Source organism: Onychomys torridus, chromosome 2 (assembly GCF_903995425.1).
Source record: "Onychomys torridus chromosome 2, mOncTor1.1, whole genome shotgun sequence".
Classification (NCBI taxonomy): Eukaryota; Metazoa; Chordata; class Mammalia; order Rodentia; family Cricetidae; genus Onychomys; species Onychomys torridus.
This window is the reverse complement of record NC_050444.1, coordinates 142013773-142039774: the sequence shown is the minus strand read 5'-3', so window position 1 is coordinate 142039774 and position 26002 is coordinate 142013773. Positions and strand designations below refer to the sequence as shown.

The 26002-nt window shown below is 46.8% G+C and overlaps 1 protein-coding gene across 3 annotated transcripts in view; it reads right to left on the bottom strand.

Annotated features, from left to right (window-relative positions):
• Window positions 1–26002, bottom strand: part of Csmd2 (CUB and Sushi multiple domains 2) — a 572883-nt gene that overhangs the window by 138542 nt on the left and 408339 nt on the right. For all 3 annotated transcript variants that reach the window (XM_036179375.1, XM_036179376.1, XM_036179377.1), the window contains 3 exons: window positions 14981–15137; window positions 13681–13872; window positions 8420–8546 (listed from right to left, as the gene is read on the bottom strand). In XM_036179375.1, the coding sequence (XP_036035268.1) occupies window positions 8420–8546; window positions 13681–13872; window positions 14981–15137 (476 nt within the window). The remainder of the gene's footprint in view (window positions 1–8419; window positions 8547–13680; window positions 13873–14980; window positions 15138–26002) is intronic.

Below are 26002 nucleotides of genomic sequence, written 5' to 3'. Positions count from 1 at the left end.
GCCTTGCTGCTACTGCTTTATATAGTGCTCTGTACATTTATAGCTACCAGTCCCAACTGTACTTGTATGCAAGAAACTCTGTTCTTCCGAATGCAACTAAGGCTGCTAAATGGTCCCACTAGACCCTTCTCTGGCTGCCAACCAATTTCTTCACTGAGTTTCTACCACTGATCTTCCTGAAGCGGCAATGTCACCTCTTCACTCCAGATCATGAGCTCGTTAAGCACGGCTATGTATATCCATGCCTTTCCTATTTTGTAGGCCCGAGAGGCCCTTCCTTCTAGTCTTCACAATGAACACCTGCTGTTGTTGCTACTGAGTGTGTGTAAGATGGGGGCCCATATTTGTATAGGTGTGTGCAGGTGGGTACATGTGTGTGAAAGTGCACACATGTGCATGGGTGTGTGCATGTGGGCACAAGTGTGTGTGTAGAGGCCAGGTTGATTCCAGGTGTCTTCCTCCATCGCTCTCCACCTTACCTGGTATAGGAATGGTCTACCACCGAACCTGGAACTTACCAGTTCCACTAGATCAGCTGGCCAATGAGTTTCAGTGATCTACTGTTCCCTAGCACTGGTTTTTACATGAGTTCTGGGGATCCCCACTCAGGTCTTCATGCTTGTGCAGTAGGCACATCACCCACTGATCTGCCCCCCAGCCCCTCTGCTCTTCTAAGTACAGTGGAAGGAGTGGTGTGTTTGTAACTCTCTGTCTTCAAGTACCACCTCGGTACTCCTGAGACACAGTCTACATGGTCACACTTTGCTGGAACCCTGGCGGATCTGTACCGTTTCTGACCTCTCCTCTGTCTCTGCTGTGGGGACAGTAAAACAAAGAGACACTGGTTTCTCTTTTCCCTTCAACAAGTTCTGCCTAATGACCTGTAGGAAGGGCAGCGTCTTTAAAGGCAGTGAGTCTTCCCAGGAAGACACACCAATCCTTCCGAGCAGGGACGACTGGGCCCTCCCCTTTCCTTTCTTTTAGAATGGAATTGATGTGGCACCTAGAGCTGCAGCAGCCGACCAGGTGACCATGAGTCTCAGGCTGGCACAGCAAGAGCCGAGGGCAAGGTGCCATGGGCACCAGGGCCAGGTCTGGATGGGGCCTTTAGATTCTTGTCTTAGAGAAAAAAGAACCCTCCATCTGCGAAGCCAGCTGTAGTCAGTTTTTCTATTTCCACGCCTAATAGACATCAGTTCTCTCTGATGCCTTGACGGGAAAAGGCTGTCTTATTTATACTGATACTTTTGGTATCTGGTACGAAGCCTGACACTGGGAAAACGCTCCACATTTTTTTTTAAAGTTAAACTGAACATTGTTACTTTCTTCAAAGTGTTCCAATAGCTTCTGCTATACTGAGAACCAATGCAGTATTCTCCCGGCCCTCGGGATCCCGCTGAGACCCTTCCTCCCACTACCAGCCCTCCATGTATCTCCAGTATAGTGGGCTTTGCTTCCCTCCCCCAGCTGGAAAGACCTCCCCCTGCCCTCCAGGAAGGACTTCTCTCTCTATTTTTGGTCACAGCATTCTCTGTGGTCTGAGCTAGTGGCATTTACCAACTGTTTGACTGTGGCCCCTTAAACCAGGGCTGGGTTTCAGTCTGCCCCTTGTGTTACCCCTGCACACCACAACAAACAAAGACCCTGGTGCAGGGTGGGGTCTCTAATGCCCACTGTTTTAAGTGCAGCTATGCCAGAGGCAGAAGGGCAGGTGGGCTCCATGTGCCCACGCTATTGGGCCTCCAGGTGATCCTCTGTAAGTCAGGGCTAACAGACACTGGTCCAGAGCCTGGCACACTGTAGATGCTTGATAGACAGTGGTCAGAGGGGAGGGGCCAAGTGCCTGACCTTGGCCTGTCTGTCTTTGTCTAATACTCTAAACTGTTCCACAAATCCTAAGAAGGAAAATTCTGGCCCCACCCTGGAGATGGACAGGAGGCTGAAACTTTATGGGGTGAACCTCATGTTCCTTATATTGTTACCAGATGGACTGCATGGAAGGAGCCATGACCTACCCCTTACTGTGTCTGAACTGTCAGGCCTTGGTGGAGCTCTTGGGCCTGAGGAAAGAGCACCCACTAAAGGCTGTGGAGGTCACTGTATCCATAGGAAAGGTTAATTTATCAGCCTACCCTGGCTAAGAACATCAGGAACTAACCACCTACTCTCCAGCCTGGCTACACTCAGGGTGGGAGTGGGCACTTGGCTAGGTTCAGGCAGGTGCCCACTGCCCTTCTTGGAGTCTTGCTGAGTTTTGGGCTGAGCCTGGCAGCGGGTCCCTCTGGACACACCTAGCACTTCAGCAGGGCAGGGTCAGGTGCTCCTGGAGAGGCCCCTTGGAGTCCTCCATCTGTGCTGCCAGGAGCTGCAGCCATCCCACATTCCCTCCATCTGGCATGCCTGTTCCGACTCGGCATAGCACCTACCACCCATGACCTTTAGAGGGGACCTACAGCCTCCAGTGCTTAGAGATGACTGACTGTAAAATGGACACCTCTTCATCTCATTTCTGGGGCAGCTACCGTTCTAAGAGGTTTGTAAACTTTGAACCCCTTAACCCTCCCGAGGAGACAGTACCCATAATCACTGCTTCACAGGAGAACAGAGACAGACGGTGCCGGAAGAGAGTGCCAAGCTGAGCCGATGATAACAAGCACGCAGGTAGTCCTGTGCCCCCATCCACCTCCCAGCTATGACTCAAAGTGGCACAAACAATGGAACTCGTGGGACATCAAGAATCCGGTTGAATAATCAGGCCTGAATGGCCTCTAACTGCAACACGCAGTGGATGCTGGAAACAAGTGACATCGTAAAACAAAACACAAGTGTGTCCTCCGAGGGATGCAGATGATAGCACATGGATAAAAACAAATGCGGGCTGTCAAGAGCAGTCGGAAAACCGAAGGCTGGCAGTGAAAGCAATAACAAGGTTTCTGGGATGAGCAGGCAGAGGGGGCTGTGATCAGGGAGAGAGGGGACGGCCGCTGCTCAAAACAGAATGGAGGGACGGTCAGCAGCAGAAGAAAAACGAAGGCAATTAAATCAGATCAGCCAGGGATGGGAGAGAGTCAAAAGCAGAACTCTGCAGAGAAGCAGCATGGCATCTCTTGTTTGAAAGAGCTTGGAATCTTTTCATATCTTAAGTATCTGGAGAAGATTAATAAAACAAACGGGTTAGGAAAAGTCAAAGGGCACAAATGCCGTAGAAATGAAAACATCATGAGGCCAGGGTGAAGGTTCAGGCATGAGGACCCAAGTTCAGGTCCCCAAAATCCACATTAAAAGCCTGGCCTGCCGTGGGCTCCTGTAACACCAGTGCTTGGGGAGGCAGAGACATGAGGTCCCTGGGCCTTGCTGGTCAGCTGACTAGGTGGGCTCAGCTCCAGATTTAGAAGGAGTCTCATCTCAGAGAGTACAGCAGGAAGCAACTGAGGAAGACACTCAGTGTTGATGTCTGGCCTCCACATATGTGCACAGACACCTACACCTACACCTACACAGACACACAGACACATACACACACACACACACACACACACACACACACACACAGAGAGAGAGAGAGAGAGAGAGAGAGAGAGAGAGAGAGAGAGAGAGAACGTTCATGCAAATTACATAAACATTTAGTGACTTCAACAAAGATTTTTAGATTTCCCTGGTTTTAAGTTGAAATGAGAAAGTGTTTAGAAATGAGCCCAGGCAGATGCTGTGTACAGGAGTGAAATTCCCTGGCCCCACAAAAGAGCTAGAAGCAGTGAGCTGGCAAAGAGGAAGAGGATGGGCACAGGCAGAGACAGGCAGAGATGCTGTGTGGAAATGCAGCCTTCTCATGGGCTGCTGAGGGTGTGGAAAGCTGATTCAGTATCTGGGGGAAATTCAAGGTCATGTGTCAACTCTTGCCTTCCAGGAATCTAGCTGAAGGAAATAATTGGAAATGTGTTCGAAGATTCATATACAAAGATGCTCATTGGAGTGAAAAATCTGAAATGGTTTGCTTTATCCATAGGGAGAGGTTCTATTAATTATGGCTCAGCACACAATGGCCTTCTCTGCAGCCTCCAGCCAGGGGAGATGCATCCCTTGATATTGACATAAGATCAGAACTGTAGTTAAGTGCTAAAACAAAAAGCAAGTTGCTAAGGCTGGCAACAACATGGATGTGTTTAAGAAACCATGCTCGCTGGGTTTGCTTTGGGTATGTGGCCACCCAAAATGCCTAGAAGAATTAGAAGAGCAGAAGGAGACCAGAGGTTATTTTAAGTGGAGTGTGGGGCAGTGGTGGGGGGCGGATTCCACAGTGAGATTCGAGGTCTTTGGATTTATGGACAGGTCTGTGACCTTTGTGATTGTGGCATTTGACTTTTTAAAAATGACTTCCTATTTTTATTAAACAGAAAATATGGGCACACAGGTGCCATCATGTATGTGTGTGTGTGTGTGTGTGTGTGTGTGTGTGTGTGTGTGTGTGAGAGAGAGAGAGAGAGAGAGAGAGAGAGAGAGAGAGAGAGAGAGAGAGAGAGAGAGTCAGAGTAGAGTCTGTGGTTCTCCCCTTCCTTCCACCATGTGAATCTCAGCATTCCAATTCAGGTCATTAGGCTGAGCCATCTTTCTGGCTTCCTATTTTTTTAAATAGAAAAATTCTAATAATATTCAGCATAGAGAAAAACCTAAATAGGGATGAAATGCGAAGGGCCCTCTTCAGAGCCGTGTACTTATTAGCTCCTTTTATTTGGCTGCTGGTTATTCAAGTGGAGATGAAGCGGAGGGGTGAGAGGGTAGGGAGAGAGTTGGGAGAGGAGGGAGGAAGTGAGAGGGAAGGAGGGAGACAGGGAAGAAAAGAGAAAAGGGGACAAAAGGAAGGAGAGGGAGAAGAGAGAGAATGAAGGAAAAAGGACACATGTGCACAGATGTGTACACATCTGTGAAATGTGTACAAATGCACAGAGATTATGGAGCTAAATGGGAACTCAACGTGGGGGTGTCTTGTCCCCCATTTTCATGCTTGGCACCCCTTGGTGTGGCTGGAAGACCCCCACCTACTTAGCAGAAGCTGCTGTGGGGTAGCTGTGGCTGCGAGAAGCTTGTCAGAATGAGGGCGGGTACATCTTCACGTTCTTTGAAAATTTTTACTTACTTATTGTGTTTGTGCATGTGCCATGGCATTCTTGTGGAGGTCAGAGGATAACCTGGGGAAACCAGTTCTCTCCTTCTACCGTGTGAGGCCTGGAGATTGAACCTGAGATGTCAGGCATGGCAGCAAGTGCCCTTACCCACTGAGCCATCTTGCAGGTACAATTATCTTCATATTCTATTTCCCTTTGTGTACACACACACACACACACACACACACACACACACACACACACACACATACACACACACAGACACACACAGACACACACACACACACACACACACACACACACACACACTTGAATGTGGAACACACATGCAGCAGGCCCCATGGCCTCCTATTTCTTGCTCTATTCTGGAGAGGTTATGTATCATTTTATCTTTGACCTGAGCCTCCTGCCTCCACTTTCTGGCTGGCTTTTCTCGGCAGTGAACTTGTCTGCACTCTTGCTACACATCCCCACCCTTGTTTCTCACGCTTTCCCTGTGGCCCACGAATCTGCTGCCTGTGAATCTGTCCTGCCTTCTTCCATCCCTGCTGCAAAGGAAGTGCTGGGGCAAGTCTTTGGGATGCTGATGTGGGCTACATCTTCTCTTTGGACGATGCTGATCAAAATGTATAGAGATGTTCCAGCTGAAGAGTAAAATTCCGAGGAAAGAAAAAGAAGACAGAAGAGATACAATCCCAACAACCCTCACACAGCCCAAGGCTCTGCTGTGGTGGCCTCTGCTGTGACAGCCCCTACGGCTGCCAGCTTCCAAATCATAGGACTTCATCTAGGCTGGGAATCACTCCCAGCTCCAGCTCCTTCATGGGGATATATGTGGGGGAAACACCTTGACTTGCTGAGAAGTCCCTCCCTTGCCTCTGGCCCTCATCCTTGACTACCTGGCAGTCTCACCATCCTTGAGGGCTCAGCTCTGGTGTTAACATCTGAGGATGACTTTCTAAAACCCCAAATCTGCCTTTATACTCACTTCCCACCTGTTTTAGTTAGGGTTTCTATTGCTGAAAAGAGACACTATGACCAGGGCAACTCTTATAAAGAAAAACATTTAACTGAGGTGGCTGCTTACAGTTTCAGAGGTTTAGTCCATCATCATCATGGTGGGGGGCATGGCAGCTGGGAGTATGGTGGTGTGCAGGCAGACATGGTGGTGCAGAATTCTACGTCTTGATCCAAAGGCAACAGGAAGTGAACTCATACACTGAGCCATATCTTGGGCATATATCAGATCTCAAAGCCTGCCTCCACAGTGACACACTTCCTCCAACAAGACCACACCCACTCTACCAAGGCCACACCCCCTTTGGGGGCCATTTTCTTTCAAACCACCAGACAATCTCTACCTTGTTCTGTGCCTGCCTGTGGGATTTTCTTTGAACAAGAAGTACAGAGCCTTTCTTTGTGTAAGAACATTAATAACATTGTCCCATGAATGAATGAATGGATGAATGAATGATGCTCTGAATCAGGAGAGTCAAGAGATCCCCTCCTGATTTACGTATGCATGCTCTAAAGTGAAATAACCATTTGCTCCACAGCATTCACCGTCTGGAGGGTCTTTACAGAGTCACTAACCACACAACTACGTTTTCTCCCCAGTCTTCCCTGTTTATTTACTCATTAGGCTTTCCTGGCTGTGAGTACACACATAGGGGGTCATCAGTGACTTATCTTTTGCAGACTGTCACTGCAGACAAGATGAGAAAGAACATGGAGGGGTTGTCCAAAGCCATGGTGGCCCTGAAAGCTGGAATGAGAGGCTCAGCTTTCACTCTCATGCCAACGGACCTTCTCAGGGGGCACATGGGCTAGTGAGTGTCCCAAAGGTCATGCTAACAGCACTGTCCCTTTGGGAAATACTAAGTTCCCATGTGTGCCACTGACCTCACAGTGCATGGGGTATCATTCAAAAACACAGATAGGGTGAACACTGTATTTTCTCAATTTTAAGTGAATGGTGCATACCAAGGAACATGAGTGATTATATCCCTTTCAGTAACACATTTCCATCTCCTACTGAAAACCCCACAGTAGGGACCTGCTAGTCACAACTCTACTCATTCCTTGGCTCCCTCTTCATTTCCTAGTCCTCGACGGTGACTTCCTATGAGCTCTCTGTACTGTCAATAACCTTGGTGGACTAACCCTGCTCAAGACTTGCCACGGCTCCTTTTTATTTATTGGCATTTAAGGTTCCCCATAACCAGGCCAGTCGACTCCCATCTAGTTCTTATGTACATGCAGCCCCCTACTCCAGCCAGCCCGTTCTCTCATCCAGTCCACCTTTCACCCCTCAGAGCATGCTGCCACTCCAACCTGCTTTTTGCCTTCTATCACTTCTGAACTGTACAGTTCAAGGCTCACTCTGGCTAGCAGTGTGATATAATGTGAAGATCTGGAAAGATCTGGGGTGTTCTCCAGTTTTTGTTTTTTGTTGTTGTTTTGTTTGTTGTAGCTTGAGAAGTTTAGACACATAGAGCCTTTGCTTGAATGCTTAGCTGTCTCATGTACAAATGGACCTGTGTGTGTATCAGGGTTTATTATTGTTAACATCACCAACAGGACTGTTGGGGAGAAGTCATGAGAAAGGCCAAGCACCTGTCAGTTGGAGACACTCCTTTCTTCTCTGATGGCCTGGGATTCTAAGGAGTCCCTGGGTCAGGTGCTGATTTGGGATGGGAGATGTCCCGGGAGGAAAATGTACCAATGCCAGACAGTGCTGGCTTTTGTTACTTAATTCTACACAGCCCTGAAATATGAGCACTTCTGGCCCTCATTTTACAGAAGAGGGAACTGAGAGAGAGAGACAGAAGCAGCATGCCTGGGTGACACAGCTCAAGCAGATGTGGACTGGCCTTGAGGACTGTCACTGTCACTGAAGTCCCACAGAGCCCAGTATGCAGCATGGTCTTCCAGAGCTTTAACTGATGCCCCACGTTAACAGAGGAAGAGCCTCACAGTGATTAAGTCTCACTAGTAGTCAATGGAGGGGCTGGGATGCAAACCTTGGCTGTGAGGCTTCAAGCCTGGGCCCCTGCTGCTCTACGGTAGCAATGTCCCAGCAGTGAGTTGTGTGGCCTTAGATGCAGCCCCCATGACGCTGAGGCTGAGTCCCAGGTGCCCAGTCCAAACCCAGGGCCTCTGTGGTGACTGCTGATCCCACAGGCCTCCAGCAGTGGTAGGAGGGTCCTGACAACCGTTAGGGGTCCATCAATGATGCTGATGACAGCTCCCCTTGACAAGTGGCAAGTGTTTCTTTGTTCGCTCTGGGCACTTACCCAATGGTGCATCCGGCATCTGCCTCGATGGTCCAGATGCAGTTGAGATTGTGTTCATAGGGGGCTGGGTACCCAGGCGACAGTACCTGCCCTGAGACCTCTCCTCTCACTGTCCCTCCACACTCAGCTGAAAGAAACCACAACAGAAGGAGTGTCATGGGGCGGCCTTAGCATTCAGCAGTTACCGAGTGCCTCCCAAGTCCCTGTAGCCCATTCCAGGTGGTTAAGCAGAGCATGCAAAAAGCTCCCTAAGGGAGCCCAGTACTCAGAACCAGAAACAAATTCTTAATACTCAATAGGAAAACCCAATTAAAAACTAGGCAAAAAATATTAGTAGACATGTATCCAGAAAAGATATTTGAATGGCCAATATGAACGTGAGGAGATGCTTGCCATAATTTGTCATTGTTATGGAACTGCCAATCAAAATCACAATCACCCCATCCCCACCAGGATGTCTGTGACAGAAAGACAGATGTTGATAATAAAATAGCAAGTGTAGGCGAGGCTGTGGAGGAACTGGAGCCTTCCTATTACTGGTAGGAATGTACAATGATATAGCCACTTTGGAAAGCAAGCTGTAGGTAGTTTCTTAAAATTGTTAAATGTAAGTCACTGTACAATATGTAACTCTTCTCTCAAAAGAAGTAAAAACATAATGTCACATAAAAACTTGAACATAAATGTTCTTAGCCCATGTTATTCAATATGTAACTCTTCTCTCAGAAGGAGTGAAAACATAATGTCATATAAAAACTTGAACATAAATGTTCTTAGCAATGTTATTCATAGTAGTCAATAAGTGCAGATAAGCCCAGTGTCCATCAATGGGAGAAAGGAAATACAAAATGTGGTATACCTAGCGACAGGATGTTAGTCACCCATAAAAAGGAATGCAGTTCACATACACGCTACAATGTAGAGTTGGAAAACATGGTGCTAAGTGAAAGAAACCAGACACAAAAGATCATATATTGTGTGATTTCACATATACAAAATATCCAGAATAAGCAAGACTAGATAATGGAAAGTACATTATTATGTTTACCAAAGCTTGGGGGAGTGACTGGTAATGGGTAGTAGACTTTCTTTTTGAAGGAGAAACTGTTCAGAACTTAGTGGTAGTGGTTATACAACCCCAGGAATGAACAAAAACAACTGTTTTTCAATGGGTTAATAAACTTGTAAGTGAATCAGCCCCCAAGGGTAGGACTAGCTGCCTACTTTATGGCCAAACTCCTCGGAGCTTCTTAGGAAGGGGTTTGTACCTGGTCATGAAGCAATGGGACCTGCACTAGCTGCCAAGGAGCACACTGCTGACTACACTCAGTTCTTCTCCAGGCCAGGGCCAGTGGAGGAGACGCCATTGCACATCTGCCTGTCCTGGCACATGCCTAGTCCTAGTAGGTGCTGGTGCCCAGGAGGAAGAGGCCAGTTCCCCCTAGTGCAGGACAGGGAAAGGGTAGGGTTTGGATTCAAATGCACCTAGAAGGAAGAGCTAGAGTTCAACAGCTGTCGTGGTGGCAGGGGAGGCTGGGAAGGACAGGAGGAAGAGATCTTGCAGTCAGAGAGACGAGGAGGGGCGTGGTAGGAGAGGCTGGGGATGTGCAGTGGTGGATAGCAGGGCTGGAGAGCTGGGGAGCATGGGTTGTTGAAAGGCAACGTATGTCAGGCTGCTGTGAGGAAACTCAGTGTGTATGCATGTGACTGAACTCTCCTTATAAAGGTGAGGGAGAGGACGGTAGCAGCAGCTCAGAGGGGTACAGAGGAGTGAGCCTCAAGGCAACGAAACCAGTGGAGAGATGTGTGCTGCCCATCAGAGTGAGCCACTTAACCCATGAGGTGGTGCCCCCCCCCCCCCCCGAGCTGCAGCTTCCTCTTGTCAGGTATACTTCCAAGACCCTGTCCCTGAATCTCTGAGAGACATTTTCCACATTGCCTCTACTTTGTCTCCAATGCTAGAGTCTTGGTTCAGACCCTCTCCATCTCTCAGCTGGCACAGTAGTCCATATCTACAGTGCTATCCGAGGGATTTCCAAACAGAAGACTGTGCCATGCTTCTGGAGCAAAGTCCATACCCTCTGGTAGCCCTTGCTTTGGCCTCCCTGACTCCAGAAGGAATCCTGGTCCTGCCAAGTCTGATGAACTTACTCCACAGCCCAAGCAGCCTCTGCTTGGACTAACAGCATGGTAAGTGCTCTTCCCACAACACCTTTGTGACACCCTCCCCTGCCCAGGTAAATCGGATACTGTCTTCCTGTGTCCCCAGCACAGTTTGAATGAAACAAATGTATTGCACATGCATTAAAATAGTGTCCATTTCCCCTGCCATACCAGACTCTTGGCTACAGAGACCTTGCCGTAGACTGCATATCGAGTGTGTGGTAGAGCGTAGGGCACATAATGCACGTTTAAAAGTATTTACTGAATGAATAGATGCACGGCCCAGTGAGTAGAAGCTTATTGCTTCCCAGGAAAATTACTGTGTTTGAACCAAGGAAGCATGAGGGAAAACGAAGAGGTTTAAGGCTGAGCTGTGTAGCAAAGTAAGCGACTGGTTAAGCAAGGAGCTAGAAGCTGGAGAAGACTTTACAGAGGGGAGACTGAGCTTCGCCTGTTACTATGACTGACCATCCCATCAAGCATCACTCTGACCCTGAGGCTTCACCTGGGACTACTAAGGAAGGGTTGCGGCAGGGCCCTACTTCCAGTGGGAGTGCTCCCAACACTAGACTTTGTTCTATCTTCCCTGTGGGCCGCCATTCTGTGGTGCTGTAGGGACAGGTGGTTCCAACTTGATTGAAAGACACCAAGGTGAGTGAGCCTGTGGCGGGGAGTGAGCGAGAGGATGAGTGAGGATCTGATTGGGAGCAGGAAGCTGGGTGTCGTCCATGACCTTGGCTTAGAGGGTGGGTGTTTGGAGACAGGAGCCCCGGGAAATCTTCCCAGGGACCCAGCTTCATCTCCCTTCCCCATGGGGTCACTGAATTCAAGGGCTGGCCCGAGGGTGGGGGTGGGGGAGGGCCCGAGTGTACAGCTTGCAGCTTGCAGTGTTCACTAGTGGTGCCTCCTTGAGGTTCTTCCTGGCCTGCTCCCTTCTTCCCCTCCTGGGGCTCTGGCTACTCTACTTGGGCTGGGGAGTTTCCTTATCCATGAAGGAAACATATGAATATTTAAAGTTACAGCAGTCACCTCAGTAGCCCATGCTGAACTCTACCCTCAACATGGCATGTGTAACACACACACACACACACACAGAGAGAGAGAGAGAGAGAGAGAGAGAGAGAGAGAGAGAGAGAGAGAGAGAGAGCACCTCACTTTGCTAAATGCAATGGGGCCTGAGGAAGTCTTACTGAAGCAGCTTTCCAAGGCCTGTAAGTGTGATAGTCTTCCTAGCCCCACTGAGTGAGTCCTCTAAAGCCAATGTAACTGACACGCTGGCCAGCAGAGGGATCTGACAGGGAAGCCTTTCTGCAAAGCAAACAGTTATCTTATGGGAGCCACAGTCTCTCATTTATTTTGCTTGCTTTGAGTCGCTTGCCTTGTGGTACCACACTGCTGTCTGTTTATGTGTGTGTCTCTGTGGCTGACCCGGGAGAGCCCGCCTCTGAATTCTAAGCACTCTGTAGGGTCTGGAACGGGAAAGAAAGGAGGGAATTAAAAAGAGGAGTGGTCAGAGAAGACAAAGTCCTAGTGCTATAACCCAGGGCTGGAACGAGAAAGACAGGAGGGTTGTTGGGGGACAGTGAACCTAGCTGAACTGACCAGCCCAGGTCTCAGTGAGAGACCCTGTTTCCAAAAAATTGAAGTAGATGACTCCTGAGGAAAAACACTGACCTCTGGTTTTATCATTGAGTGTACACACACACATGCATGCCTATCTGCACGCACATGCACGCACACGCACACACACACACACACACACACACACACACACACACACATACACACACTCACACAAAAGGGAAGAGACATGCCTGCAGTCTATCTAACCTCCATAACAAAGGAAGAAGTCCCTAAGGGCTGTTTATGGGCTGCAGCTGAGTATTTTCTGGCTTTAAATTCTGGCTCTTGACCCTCTGTGTGTCATGTGGAGACCCCATTACAATGTGGTTATCCAAGGGAATAGGACCAATCATGGTCCCTAAGGCTTCTCACCATGCTGTTCATCTGGTTGGCCCTGTATGTGTTCAGGCTAGGCCATCTGCCAACCCACCTAACCCTCCCGATGGTCCGATGGTGAGCTCTTATCTATTCTTTCAAGTCTCAACCAAACTGTTGCTTCCTATGAGGAGCTCTCTCACATCATCTGGAGACTGAACAGAACTCTGTAGACAGGAGGCATCCTCATGACAAGGACCATCTGTGTTTCTACTGTCTTTGGTAGAACGGGGCCTTTCCAGCGGCAGGGACAGGCTTTCCTTTCCTCCTTATTTCTCCGCTCCCACATACACGGGCACCTGCCTGCCCATTTCTAGCACGTGTGGTTTGGTAGGTACTCACGACTTCCTCCAGTGGCTACTTCATTCTCATCAAATCCACCTGTGCCGCACAGGTGCATCGCAGGCATTGGGAACAGGAGGCTTGACTGGGAAGGTCTGGTTTTGGGGAAACAGGATGAGTAGGGCCACGGGATTCTGAGCAGCAGGGAAGGGAAGGGAAGGGGCTAGAGAAACAGAATGGTGGTGTTCCGATTGTTTCGGTTCAGCCTTGGACCACTGTCTCTAGTCTTGTGATGCAAGCGCAAAGCTTCTAGGGAATAGATAACTTGCAAGAACCACAGGCTTAGGAAGATGCACGCTCACCACCACAGTCTTCTTTAGGCATGAGATTAGATTTAGCTCTTTATCTTAGTCTTTCTCCCAGCACTGCCCTGGGCGAAGGGAGCTTGACTTCATTTTACCTACAGAGAAACTGAGACCTGGAGCCTTGGTGTTGCAGGGAGCCTTGCAGTCACTGCGTCATTCCAACAGAGACCCCTACCACGTCCCTCTTGCCTGTGCTGCAACTCTGAGGGCACGACTTGGCACCACTGACTCAAGGTGTGACGATGGCCAGCCACTGTGTGGCCCGCGCTGCCTGTGTGGTGAGGTGTGAGGAAGTGGGTGGAGAAGGGTTGCTATCAAGCCGCAGTGCTCACTAACAGGCAGAGCCAGTCCTGGTTGATGGCCCCAGGTCCTGGATACCCTCATTGAGGGCAGGGCTGGAGTTCAGGTAAGGGCAGGGCCAAGGAGTTTCTTGCCAATCAAGAGGCATCCTACCGACACAGGTGGGCAGGGCTCGGTCCCAGGTCCTGCGTTCCCCACTCAGACACACCAGCTCCTCATTGCCCCGAAGACTGTAGCCAGGGTCACAGCTGAAGGTCACAGAGCTCCCTGCAAAATGACCTCCATCGTGAACCTTGTAGCCAAACTGTGGGGTCCCTGGGTCCTCACATCGGATGAGCTCGAAACCTGAGGAAGACAGAAGAGAAAGAGTGAGCAGAGGCCATGTTGCTTCTTCTCCCCTCTAGCTTGTATGTTGAGGTGCCCCGGCCACCCCCCCCCCCAGGTGTGCCAGCCTCAGGCTCATGATCCAGTCCTTCGTGCATTCTCTGTGGAGGGAGTACGTCTCTGCTGCTTTATGCAAATGGGTTCAGAATTTAATGGCATGCACACTGGGGGCTGGATTTTCTATTTCTTTGGTTGAGCCTGTAGGATTTTGTGAGTGGGATCTAGGGCCTCTGTTTTGATCGCTAGGACACTGTGAGGAGACAGGGCAGCACAGGGAACATCACCATGCAAGCAGCTGTGTTGAAAGGGCTGGAGGAGGAGAGAGACTCCCGTGAGCTCCCACTCCACCCTGTGGGACTCCAGAGACCTTGCCTCTCATTTGTTATTCATAGGGGTCTCGCAGGTGGGTGTAATTATTGGCACTCTACAATCGAGAGCATTGACTTGGGAAGGTTAACTAAATTGCTCGAAAACCTCACCATTTTCAGTTAATAGAAATGGAATTCAAATGTGACTCTATTTAATCCCGTTACATGGAGCGGCTTCTGAAAGAGGCGAAGCTCCCTGTGTGAGACATCCGGCACCCAGGTGAGGGGAATCCTGAGGAGACCCATGGGGCTCCTGGAGTCACTATGACACAATTGGCCCATCGCAAATGGTGAAGAGTCTACTGTCTCTTACACTCACATCATTGTGAAATGATTGCCACAGTTGTAGAATATTTCCCCCTTACTCCCTCAGCGATTTCTCCTGTGTATTAGCTCTGTGAAGTTTTAAAAATGTATGTCCTTTGTGTCTGGTTTCTTTTGCTCAGGGTTGTGTTTTAAGCTTCATATTAATGTTAAAGCACGAATCATTTCTTCCTTTTGGTTGCCAAATAATACTCCATTGTATGGACATACCACATTTTCTATATCCACTCATCAGCTGCCAATCACCCACTGGATTTCAAAGACATATATAAGCATGCAGTTTTTTTTTGTGTGTGTATCTACTGGGCACACCAGCTCACATGAACAAAACAGGAAGGTCTGACTTCATAGTCTGTTCAGACCCAATAAAGACTTACTAGAGAACTGAAGTTCAAAGCCTTTGCTGGTGTTTTCGGCATCTGTGATGAAGTCGAGCCACAGGCTGCTGGATGTGCTGTTCAAAGTCACCCCCAACATCTCAGAGTGGCTGAAGACCCCCAGCAAACGGGCGGAGTTGTTACTGCCATCATAGACCTGGATACCAGAGACCCCAATCCAATGACATCAGAGTTGCCTATTTCAAAGAAGGTCTTATCACCCTGCAGCCCACGTTCCCATCAATAACAGCTGCTAGCCTGGCAGGCAGCCATCAGATGCTCAGAAGGTGGCAAAGTGAAGCCAGCAGCTGAGTTGGTTGCTGCCTTTCCCCATGCTGATAGCGCTGTGTCCAGTGTGTCTCTAGTCTTTGGGAATTGGTTGCTACTCTAACGATCCTGTGCAATCTGCTTGTTTCTTCGGTGCTCATATGCTACCGGCTCATACTTCAGCAGTCTTGGGAGGCCAGGCTGGGGTCGCTTGATTCCCCAAGCCATCTGTTTCTATAGACAGATAGGCTGAAAGCACACGACATGTGTGCATCACTTAACACACATGCTTGTCCTTCCAGCAGATGATACAGTCATTGTTTTGCCTGCCTGTGGCCATGGCCTGCCTTGACTATTCTATTGGACATGATCCCTGGGGCACAAGCAGGATGTAGTTAAAAATGACCACCATGTTCTGGTGACCTGCCTTTCCCCAGGCCAATCCTCTGCCCCTTCCTGGCATAATGAGGGCTCCAGCCTAGGGCCTGCTGGGTTTGCCAATGGGGGAAATAGTGCTGGCATCTGGCTTCTTTCATTCCCATCTGTCCCCTGAACTTCTTGGTACCAGCAAAGGCAACAATCATTAGAATAATGAACTGGCTCCCTAGGTCTCAGGGTGGCTGCTCCTTTCTAGATGGTTGTACAAATAACAACAGAAGTTGTGATGGAGTGAGAGGCCCCCTGGCACTTTGGTAAATATCAAAGACAGGATCTATGGGTGGGAGATGAATGTCTGTGCACGGCACACAACGTGGTGCCAGCTGCCAGCAAATTGGAACAATATTTCCACCCTTCCATCTCGGAAGCCAAGTCATCCTTCCAGCTAACAACAGTGCCGAGTGGTGCAGAATTCTGTTGAGGCTCTGAGAGTTCAATCTCTTTCTGGACTATTCAGAAAGAATCCTGGGGTTCCAGTCTGAGATGATACCTCTTCAAACAGCTGAGCCCTATGCTGCGTCCAAATTGTTATAAAAACATTCTTCCAAAAATTGTGTGCACGTGTGTGTGTATGTGTTTGTGTGTGTGTGTGTGTGTGTGTGTGTGTGTGTGTGTGTGTGTATGTCTGTGTGTCCCTGCACCTGCATGCGCATGCCATGCTGTGGCCAGAGGACAGTCATGGGTGTTACCCTGCCTTCCATCTTTTTAGAGGCAGGATTTCTTGTTTGCTCAGGTCGCTGCAGACTCTAGGCTAGCTGGCCTGAGAGCTTCCAGAATTCTCCTGTTCCCCCATCCCATCTTGCAGTAAGGGCTCTGGGACTACAGATGCACACTACCACATCCAGTTTTTATATGGGTTCTGGGATTTGAACTCAGATCTTCATGGTTGCATAACAAACTCTTTACCCTCTGAGCTATCTCCAAAACCACAAAAACATCTCTTTAAAATCTATGAAAACATCTGCTGGGATTAATGGATCAAGACATCAATAGTCAACAGTCACTACATCATGATAAGAAATCAGACACCCTGTGCTTCTTAGCACCCACCCAGAAATATCAAAACGGGCCGAACCCTGCCTTTGTATTGAATTTCCACCTAACAGGGACAACTGAGGCCAGAAGTTTAGATGAAATGATGCCCCAGGCAGGTGAGACCATAATCGGAAAAGGAATACAGAGAAGGTTACCAAAGAAAGGGATGCAACCCTTGACAAATAAACTAGATGGAAAAGGGAAAGGAGACAGGGAAAGCTGTGGGTTAACAAGCAGCCGACAGCAAATCCAGCATGCAGATTTTATTTGGAGCCTGGCTCAAATAAACTGTAAATCCAAAAATATACGATGACATTTATGAGATAATTTGGAGATCTCAACATTCCCTGAATGTTGTATGGTGGTATTAAGAAATTATTGTTAATTAATAAGTACAATGGGTATGGGGTTTTTCTCCTTAATCTTGAAGCATAATTTATTCCAATCCATTAAGGACCAAAAGGTTATTTGTATCATTATGATAAAATACTCATTGCAGAAAAATGTATAAAACAGAAAAGCACTAAGCAAAGAAAACCTGAAGCTGTTATGTTTCCATGGAGATTGTTTCAGGCTTGTGTGTTCTATGCAGTGTGCATGCATGTGTGTGTGTGCACGAGCAAAAAGGAGGGGCTGGGAAGATGGTACTGTTGGTAAAATGCTTGTTGCTCAAGCATGAGGACTTGAGTTTGGATCCACAGCACTCATGATAACAAGCCAAATTTTAATCCTGAGAGCTAGAACCAAGCCAGGCTGTGTATAAAGAATTCTCCCCACCACCGATTTTAAACCCACCTCTACCGCATATGTAATTCTCTATTAGTCCATAACTCAGATTTGTTTGTGAGCTTTCTCTTCTATGGCTTTCGTCTGTCATTCTTGCTCTTTGCCCACACTGATTGAGTGGATGTGGTGGTGGCATGTGCCTGAAACCCCAGCACTGGGTAGGTAGACAGGACCCGAGGTTCTCCCTGGCTAACCAGTCTAAACTGGTGAGCTCTAGAATCGGTGAGAGATGGTGTGATTGAAAAACGCACCTGGCATTGACCCCTGGTCTCCACAGACATGTGAACACGTATAAATATGTACAGACACACAAACATGATCAAACTATAGATGCATATGGAATCAGCTCTTCCACTTAATACAGTGCATATCATTTTCAAGTCTTTAAATAGTTCCCACAGCAGCATTTAAAAAGCTGTAGGGATATCCAGCACAGAATGAACACAATCCACAACATGATTATTTACTTATCAGCATTCAGAATACATGCTGAGGCAGGTACACTCGGCAAATACCACAAATAAGAAAGCCAGTGTTTTCCTCCAGTATTTTTTTCCTAAATCCATTTGGAATTTATTTATATATGATGCAATAGTCTACTTTTCCCCCCTGGTCCATTAGTCATGCAAAAAACCCTTGGGGGGCTTGTTTGTTTTTGTTTTTTAGATATGGTCTTACAATGTATCTCTGACTAGTCTAGAACTTGTTATATAGACCAGGCTTGCCTTAAACTCGCAGAGATTCACCTGCTTCTGCCGCCTGACTGTTGGTATTAAAGGTGTGTACCGCCATTCCAGACTTCAAAAGCCCGTTTGTAAATATCCCACTCACCACCAATCTTAAATCCACCTCTGTTGTCTGTATAATTCCAGTATGATCCTGTGATTTGCGATTTGTGAATATTCTCTCCTGCGGCGTTTGTCTGTCCACACTGTTTTAGGTATTGTGGCATTACAATACTGTTACATGTGCAGCAGAAGTTTCCAAATGTTTCCTTTAAAAAAGAATTCTCTCATATTTGCTATCCTAGATAAACTTAAGACTTTCCAAATTAAAAAAGGAAGCAACCCCCTTTCAAAGAAAAGTCCCCATGTTGTTCCGACTGAGTTTCATGAAATGGACTGATTTGAGAAAGCATAGCACTGAACTGATAGACCATCAAATCTTTTGACGCACAGCTCCATCTGACCAAGTTGCCATTGTATTGTAGTAAGACTTTCTACTTACTCCTGGGCAGTTTTATATTTTCCTCTGCTCTCAGGAAGTAAATCTTTAAAAAAAAATATTTCCAACAGGTTACCATTTGATGGGCCGGTTCATCAGCATGTAGAGGAGATGGGAACATCTCCCCGAGAAGTCCAAGACTATTTATGGACATCGGGCTCAGTTCCCTCTCAGGGCAGAACTTTCCACACAGGATGACATATGGGAGCGGCATTCTGTGGACAACCCTGCATGTTGGCTTTCGATCGTGGGCTTCAGTACAAAGAAGTTGCCTGTGGGAAGTTCATGACTTCCATCATGTCAGATCTCACCAGGCTGTTCTCCAAAGCTGGCTGCCCAACCTCACACTGGTCTTGTCCCTGGCTTTACACCCATGCCAGCGCTCGGTGTTCTCAGGCCAAGTCAGGCTCTTTTCCAGTCTGATGGATGTTGAACAGAATCGTATTTCCATTAGCTTTCCCAGACCACCACTGGGTCTGAGCAGCGGTGACTGAATGCTGACCAACAGTTCTACCACCCTCCTGTCAACTTCCGGTTCTTGTTCTCTGTGGGTATTTCTCCACATTTGTTATAGTCCTGTCTTCTTTGAAAATCAAGTTTTATAATTTTCTTGTAAAAATTATCCACGTGCTGGAGGGGGGGGCATATTTCTACATGTTTTCCAGTTTTTGCCTCAATAACAAATGAGAATTTTATTTTCTTGATTACATGTTTTAATTGGTCACAGAAACACCAGCTGCTTTGTTGAATTGTCTTATTGGTTCTGATAGCTTATTAGTTGAATCATTTGTGTCTTCTAAATGAATGAGACAATTTTCTACCCTCCTTTCTAATTTTTATGGCTTCCTTTGTTATGTCTGGGTCTAACTGTAACGGCTTGGCTTGGCAGCATAGTGTCAAGAGCGGTTGGCAATGGTGTGGCCACTGGTCTTGTTGTTTCGCTGCCTGGAAGCCTGCTGGAAATTTTCCCATTAAACCTAATGCTTATTGTGGTGTTTAGAGGCCCTTCCTGCTGTCCTGCTGAGAAGGTTCCACTCTGGTTTTTTTTTTTTTTTTTTTTTTTTTTTTTTTTTTTTTTTTTTTTTTTTTTAAAGAATCTTTTAAGAATCCTAACTGGGGATAGCCTCTTATCACAGAATGTTTGGGATATATTAACAGGACCCTTTCTTTCTTCCTCTCCCTCTCTCCCTCCCTCCCTTCCTTCCTTCCCTTAATCCCTCCCTCCTTCCCCTCCTTTATTTCTTCCTCCCTCTTTCCCTCCCCCCTTTCTTTTTTTCTAACTTATACCGAGGATATTAGACTGAATCACGAGAAATTCTCAGTGTTTAAAGAGTCTAGACCCAGACAATGGCAATCTCATGCAGGGAGTCGAAACAATAACATTGTGGGTTTTTCTACTGGGCAGACACAGCCTCAGAGTCTTGGATCCTGCCTGCTTTGCTATCTTTATATTGACATGCTACTGGATTCAATCCTGTATTGTCTAGGGGCTTTTAGATCAATGATCATAAGTAAGATTGGCCTAATAGGTCCATGCTTCTGTTTTTATTTTTAATATCTAGGTTTTACACTACAAATTATATTGACAAGTTATATCTGTGTGGAATATGGAGCGATGCTGTGATGTATAAATAGTGAACAATTAAATAAAGCTAATTAACATATTCATCACTTCAACTACCTCTCTCTCTCTCTCTCTCTCTTTCTGACAGAGACTCTCACTGAACGTGGAGTTCACTGATTTGGCTAAGCAGGCTGGCTAGCAAGTGCCAGGGTCTCCCTGTGTCTGCCTTCCAGTACTGGATTGCAGACATGCACCTATGAGAGGAGTCTGGCTTTCATGTGGGTTCTGAGGATCCGAACTTGGGTCCTCATGCTTGTGTGGTGGGCACTTTGCAAATGAGCAACCTCTCCAGCCCCACTTGTCACTCTTTATTGTGTGATTTTTAAATCCGCAATCTGTTATAAGTACTCTACCCATCCCTTTATGCAGTAGATCCCAAAGACAAAGCCCTGGTCCTCTACCCAGGTAGGGCTCTGCCCCATTTGACCATCACCTGCCTCCCCACTGCCCCTTCCTCCAGCCTTTCTTTAACACCTGTGCCATTCATAAACGTGAACCGGGAGGTGGATCTTTATTTTTCTTTATTTCTGGAGCAGCTTGATTACTGCAGGGTTTAGCTGTAAACTGGGCTGGGCCTGGAGCTTGGGGAGGTGACAATTTGCAAAAATGATGTCTTGTTTATTTGGGTTTCCACTTTCTAATATTAGTGCTTTTAAAAATATTTTAATTATGTGGTTATGTGTGTGGTATGTGCATGTGAGTACAGTGCCAGCAGAGGCCAGAAGGGGGCATTAGATCTCTTGGAGATGAAGATACAAGCAGTTTTGAGCTGTAAGATGTGTGCCCCAGCTGAACTTGGGTCCTCTGGAAGATCAGCACAAACTCAACCTCTGAGCCATCTCTCCAGTTCCAAATATTATCACTTTCTAATCATCATATATATGTATATGTATATGTATATGTATATGTATATGTATATGTATATGTATATGTATATGTATATGTATATGTATATGTATATATAATTTTGTCTCATATATATGTATATATAGCATTTTATATGCCTGTTTCCATTTCTTTTGAGCATTCAGATTTCTTGGCTTACAGCTTTTCCTATTTCCCTATCACCATACTATAGATCACATCCACATTTATATCCCTTTCCACCGAGTGTTATACACCTGCCACTTCCTCTTTCGATCAGTCTTGCCAGGTTTATCAGTCTCCTTTGAAAAGAAAAGTTGGTTTTCCTAATAATGCTATTGCTGGTTAGTTTTTTCCTACTAACTTCCTTATTTGACTGATAGATTGATTGAGACAGGATCTCATCATGTAGCTAAAGTTGGCTTGGAACTCACTGGGTAGCTGAGGCTGTTCTTGAACTCATGATATTCTTCCTGCTCGGTTCCTGGGTGCTGGAATTACAAACTTGAATCATCATGCCCAGTTTCTTCTCTGCCTTTGAAACCATCTTTTCCAGTCTGAGTGTATGGATGCCTGCCATCCCAGCTTGAGGCAGGAGGATGGAGAGTTTGGGGGCTCGACCTGGAGACTCTCTAACACAAGCAAGCAGACAAGCAGGTGTCTTTCTCCTCCTCTCTTTGGGTTTATTCTGTCATGGTATAAAGTCACCAAGCCCTTATTTATTTTTCATGTGGGTGATATGTCAGAGACTCACAGAGGTGTATTAGAATTTTCCCTGGAAACCCCTACAATGACCAAATTTATTAAAACATATTTTATATTTCTAGTAGCCATGTTATTTGGCACATCAAGTTTTATTATGGAATGATTGAACATTTCATTAACACAAAAGAATCCTTTTCTTCATTTCCTTTTGAGACATGGAGACGTTCTCAGGAGCGTCCCGTAATGAGCTGATTTCATTTTTCTGTGTTCCTACCTCCCTCCATTGTCTCCATTTGGTGTTTTAATTGGATGATCATGTTTTTCATCTCCATCCAATCTTTCCTCATCGGAGATAGCTCTGTTTTCATTATTGCCTATTTTGTGCCATAAATACAATATTCTCTCAACCCCTGTGAAGAATACCAATTAGGAGCTTTAAAAGTATGTTTCTGTTCTTTGTGGCAAACAGAGGGGCAATTAGCTCTGATCTCTCAGACAGGTCCTCTTCTCATCTGAATATTCACACATAGCTGGTTAATTTCCTTGTTGGCACATCATTGCAGAGGGAGAATGGAAATGGAGAATATAAACACCCCCATACACTCTAAGGGGGAGCAAAGGGGCTGTGCCCCAAAGTGTCCCAGCATGCAGAAACGTTTCCAGTGGAGAGGTGTTGGGGATGGTGGTAGCTCATTCTCCACTAAGCCTGACAACTCTTAATGATCTTTCCCTGGAGTATCAACAAGAGCCAGGGTGTTATGTCAGGAGAGAATCGGGGCTCTGTTGTCTCTCAAGCCTAGTGTTCATGCTTAACAGTGAGGAGGATTGAGATCTTGTTCCAATAATGGCCTTGTCCTCTGCTGCACATGGATGCTCCTTTTCAAAAAAGTTTATATCTATGCAGGTGTGGGTGGGTATATATGGGTGTGGGTGCATGGGGTATACATTACATGTATGTATAGGCCGGAGGTCAATCTTGGGTATGTCAATTTGGGTCATGTAGCTCAATGGCTAGGCTAAGATGGCTGACCAAGGAGCCCCAGGGATCCCCTTGCTTCCACTTGGCCAGTGCTGGTTTTGCGAGCCTGTGCCCCCATGCCTGGCTTTTTGCATGGATGTTGGGGGGGCTTCATGCTTGTATGGGAGCACTTTACCCACTGAGCCACCTCCCCAGGCCTCCCTTGGAATCTATGATACTTAATTCACAAGCCGGGAATCATCACAGGATGCTCTCTGCCATGTTACAATGAAACAAAGAAGCTCTCCAGTTGCAGCATCATGTTCCTGGGCTTACAGCCTCTAGGCCTCTAGAACTGAGAACTGGATGAGCCTATGTTTTTATGTCCATTCAGAAATTCTTTTACGTCGTATATGAAAGGTTCCCATGCCTGATTCCCATCTTTCTCCACTTGCCTTTCGCTATCCTGATGGGAACCTGTGCACACTGTAGTAGGTGCACGTGCGTCCTCTGATATCTTGGTCTGGGAGTTGTCTTTCTGTACAATTGGGTTTTAAGGCCTCTCCTGTCTTGCTCATGTCAGGGTGGCAGGAAGATCAACTTCAGAGCCCATAACAAAAAGAGCGAGTTGGCAACAGGAAAGCCAGACATGTGGCCTCATCCAAACTTGAGGGGACTTTTAGTTTTTAGGGTAATGAGCAGGTCAGGAGTCACATATGCAGGAGAACAGACAAGTGCTCAGGTTTGGCAGATCAGTCAACTGCATGAAACACACTGCTACTATCTTAGAAGACTGAGTGTGGAGAAGGTGACAGACTTCCAGATTCTGCCTCAGGTGTGCTGCCTTTGGAGGCACAGGTAAGGAACAAACCAGCAGTGTGGAAAACGAGCCAGTTGCACCAAGGCAAGGGGCAGAGGGTGCTGAGGGCAACTCTCTTGCTCCGGGCATCTTGCATGGCTAGCTGTGTTGAGTTCAGCCAACTGGCAGGGATGGCATTCCTGCTGACTGCGGTTGCTGGGCAGCTCTGAATCCCACTTGGGAAGCTATGACTGGCAGTTTGTTTGAGTCCTAAAACAGTTTTGTTATCTGTGTACATCCTGAGTTATCTCTAAGAGGCTGCAGAGTCCTGGGGAGAAGAGCTAGGACAGGAAACAGACAAAGAATGCTGTCCCATCTCCTGGGGACCTCGCCTTCCCTTCTCCAGAAGCTTGTCCTAAAGCTCTCAGTCTTCCCAATGCTGCGACCCTTTATACAGCTCCTCATGGTGTGGTGACCCCAACCATAAGGTAATTTTCACTGCTATTTTGTAACTGTAATTTTGCTACTGTTATGAATTGTAAATATCTGGTATGCAGGATATCTGATATGTGACCCCTGTGAAAGGGTCACTCAATCTCCAAAGGGGTTACAACCCACAGGTTGAAGACCACTGCTCTAGATGGTTTGTGATTTCAGGTGTGGTGTGTGTGTGTGTGTGTGTGTGTGTGTGTGTGTGTGTGTGTGTGGTGTGCATGTGTGTGTGTGTGTGTGTGTGTGTGTGTGAGAGAGAGAGAGAGAGAGAGAGAGAGAGAGAGAGAGAGAGAGAGCGCACAGGCTCCAGGGATGGGTCTATGTACCAAGTGTACATAATCACGACAGTCATATAATGGCTCCTCTTTATCCTTCCCAGAGTGATGGCCTTCAGTTGTTCTGAGTGCTCATGTTAGTATCTCTCCAGCTGCTGAGATGAGTCGTGTTAGGAGAAGCCGGTCCAGTTCCTCGGCTTAGGACGAAATGACTAAACCTGGGGATGTTGCCGTGGAATCCACTTTATCACTGTAGTTCTTCAGCCCATCTCCAAGTTCAGCTGTTTATTACCCACACACAGATGCCCTTCACATGATCAGCGGCAGCCACTTAAGCACCCACAAAGAAATCCAAGACAGATGTCTCTCGGCTCCTAACAACTCCCTCTGTCATCCAAGTCCTGCCACTTCTTTCCCTAATGAGCTCACTTCCTTCAGCCTATCGACACTCATTGTCACAGCACACGGATGCTGCAGCATGCTCAAGGCATATGCAATATATGTGCACAAAGCATGCTGACACATGGTGCATATGCAGGTGAGCAGACGGACCAGACCAGACACATAGATTCACATACATGTGGAAACGTATGTAAGAAAGTATGTGTACACACACACCATATGCTCACACATTCACACTACACACTCCAACCATATACACACATGTACCACAATACACATGTACACATACACACATATATAAACACTACATATCCCAAACATGTACACACATAACATACATATATGTACTTACACATATACTGCACACATGTATTCATGCATACAACATGTATACACAACATGTACTTACACATACACCATACACATAACATATATACATATGCATTCATACATACACTATACACAAAACAGTACTCAGGCACACTATTTATATACACATATACACAGACACTACATGAAACATGTACAAATGTGTACTTACACATATACCACACAATATGTACATAAATATATTCATTCATGGACATGTATGCTCATAACACATTACAAATGCAACATGTATACCCACAACATATATGTATGTATACACATATACACTACATACATATTATATATATATGTATACACAAAGCACACAGAGACACACATAGGTACATAGACACACACACACACACACACACACACACACACACACACTGTCTTACTTAGGGTTTCTAATGCTGTAATAAGATGCCATGACCAAAATCAACTTGGGGAGATTGATTTCATCTCACAGCCCCACGTCAACCCATCACTGAGGGAAGTCAGGATGGGAAAAGGCAGGAACCTGGAAGCAGGAACTTAGCAGACTCTGTGGAGGAAGGCTATTTACTGGCGTGTTCCCCGCCCACTCAGCTCACTTTTGTTTACGCTTTAGGACAACCTGCCCCAGAGAGGCATTGTCCACAGTGGGTGGCAGGTCAACACACAGTTAACACAATGCCCCACAGGCTTGCCGACAGGCCAGTGTAAGGACACATTTTCTTGGTTGTGGTTCCCTTTTCTCATTTAACTCAGCTTGGGTCAAGTTGACAACAAAAACAAACCAAACAAC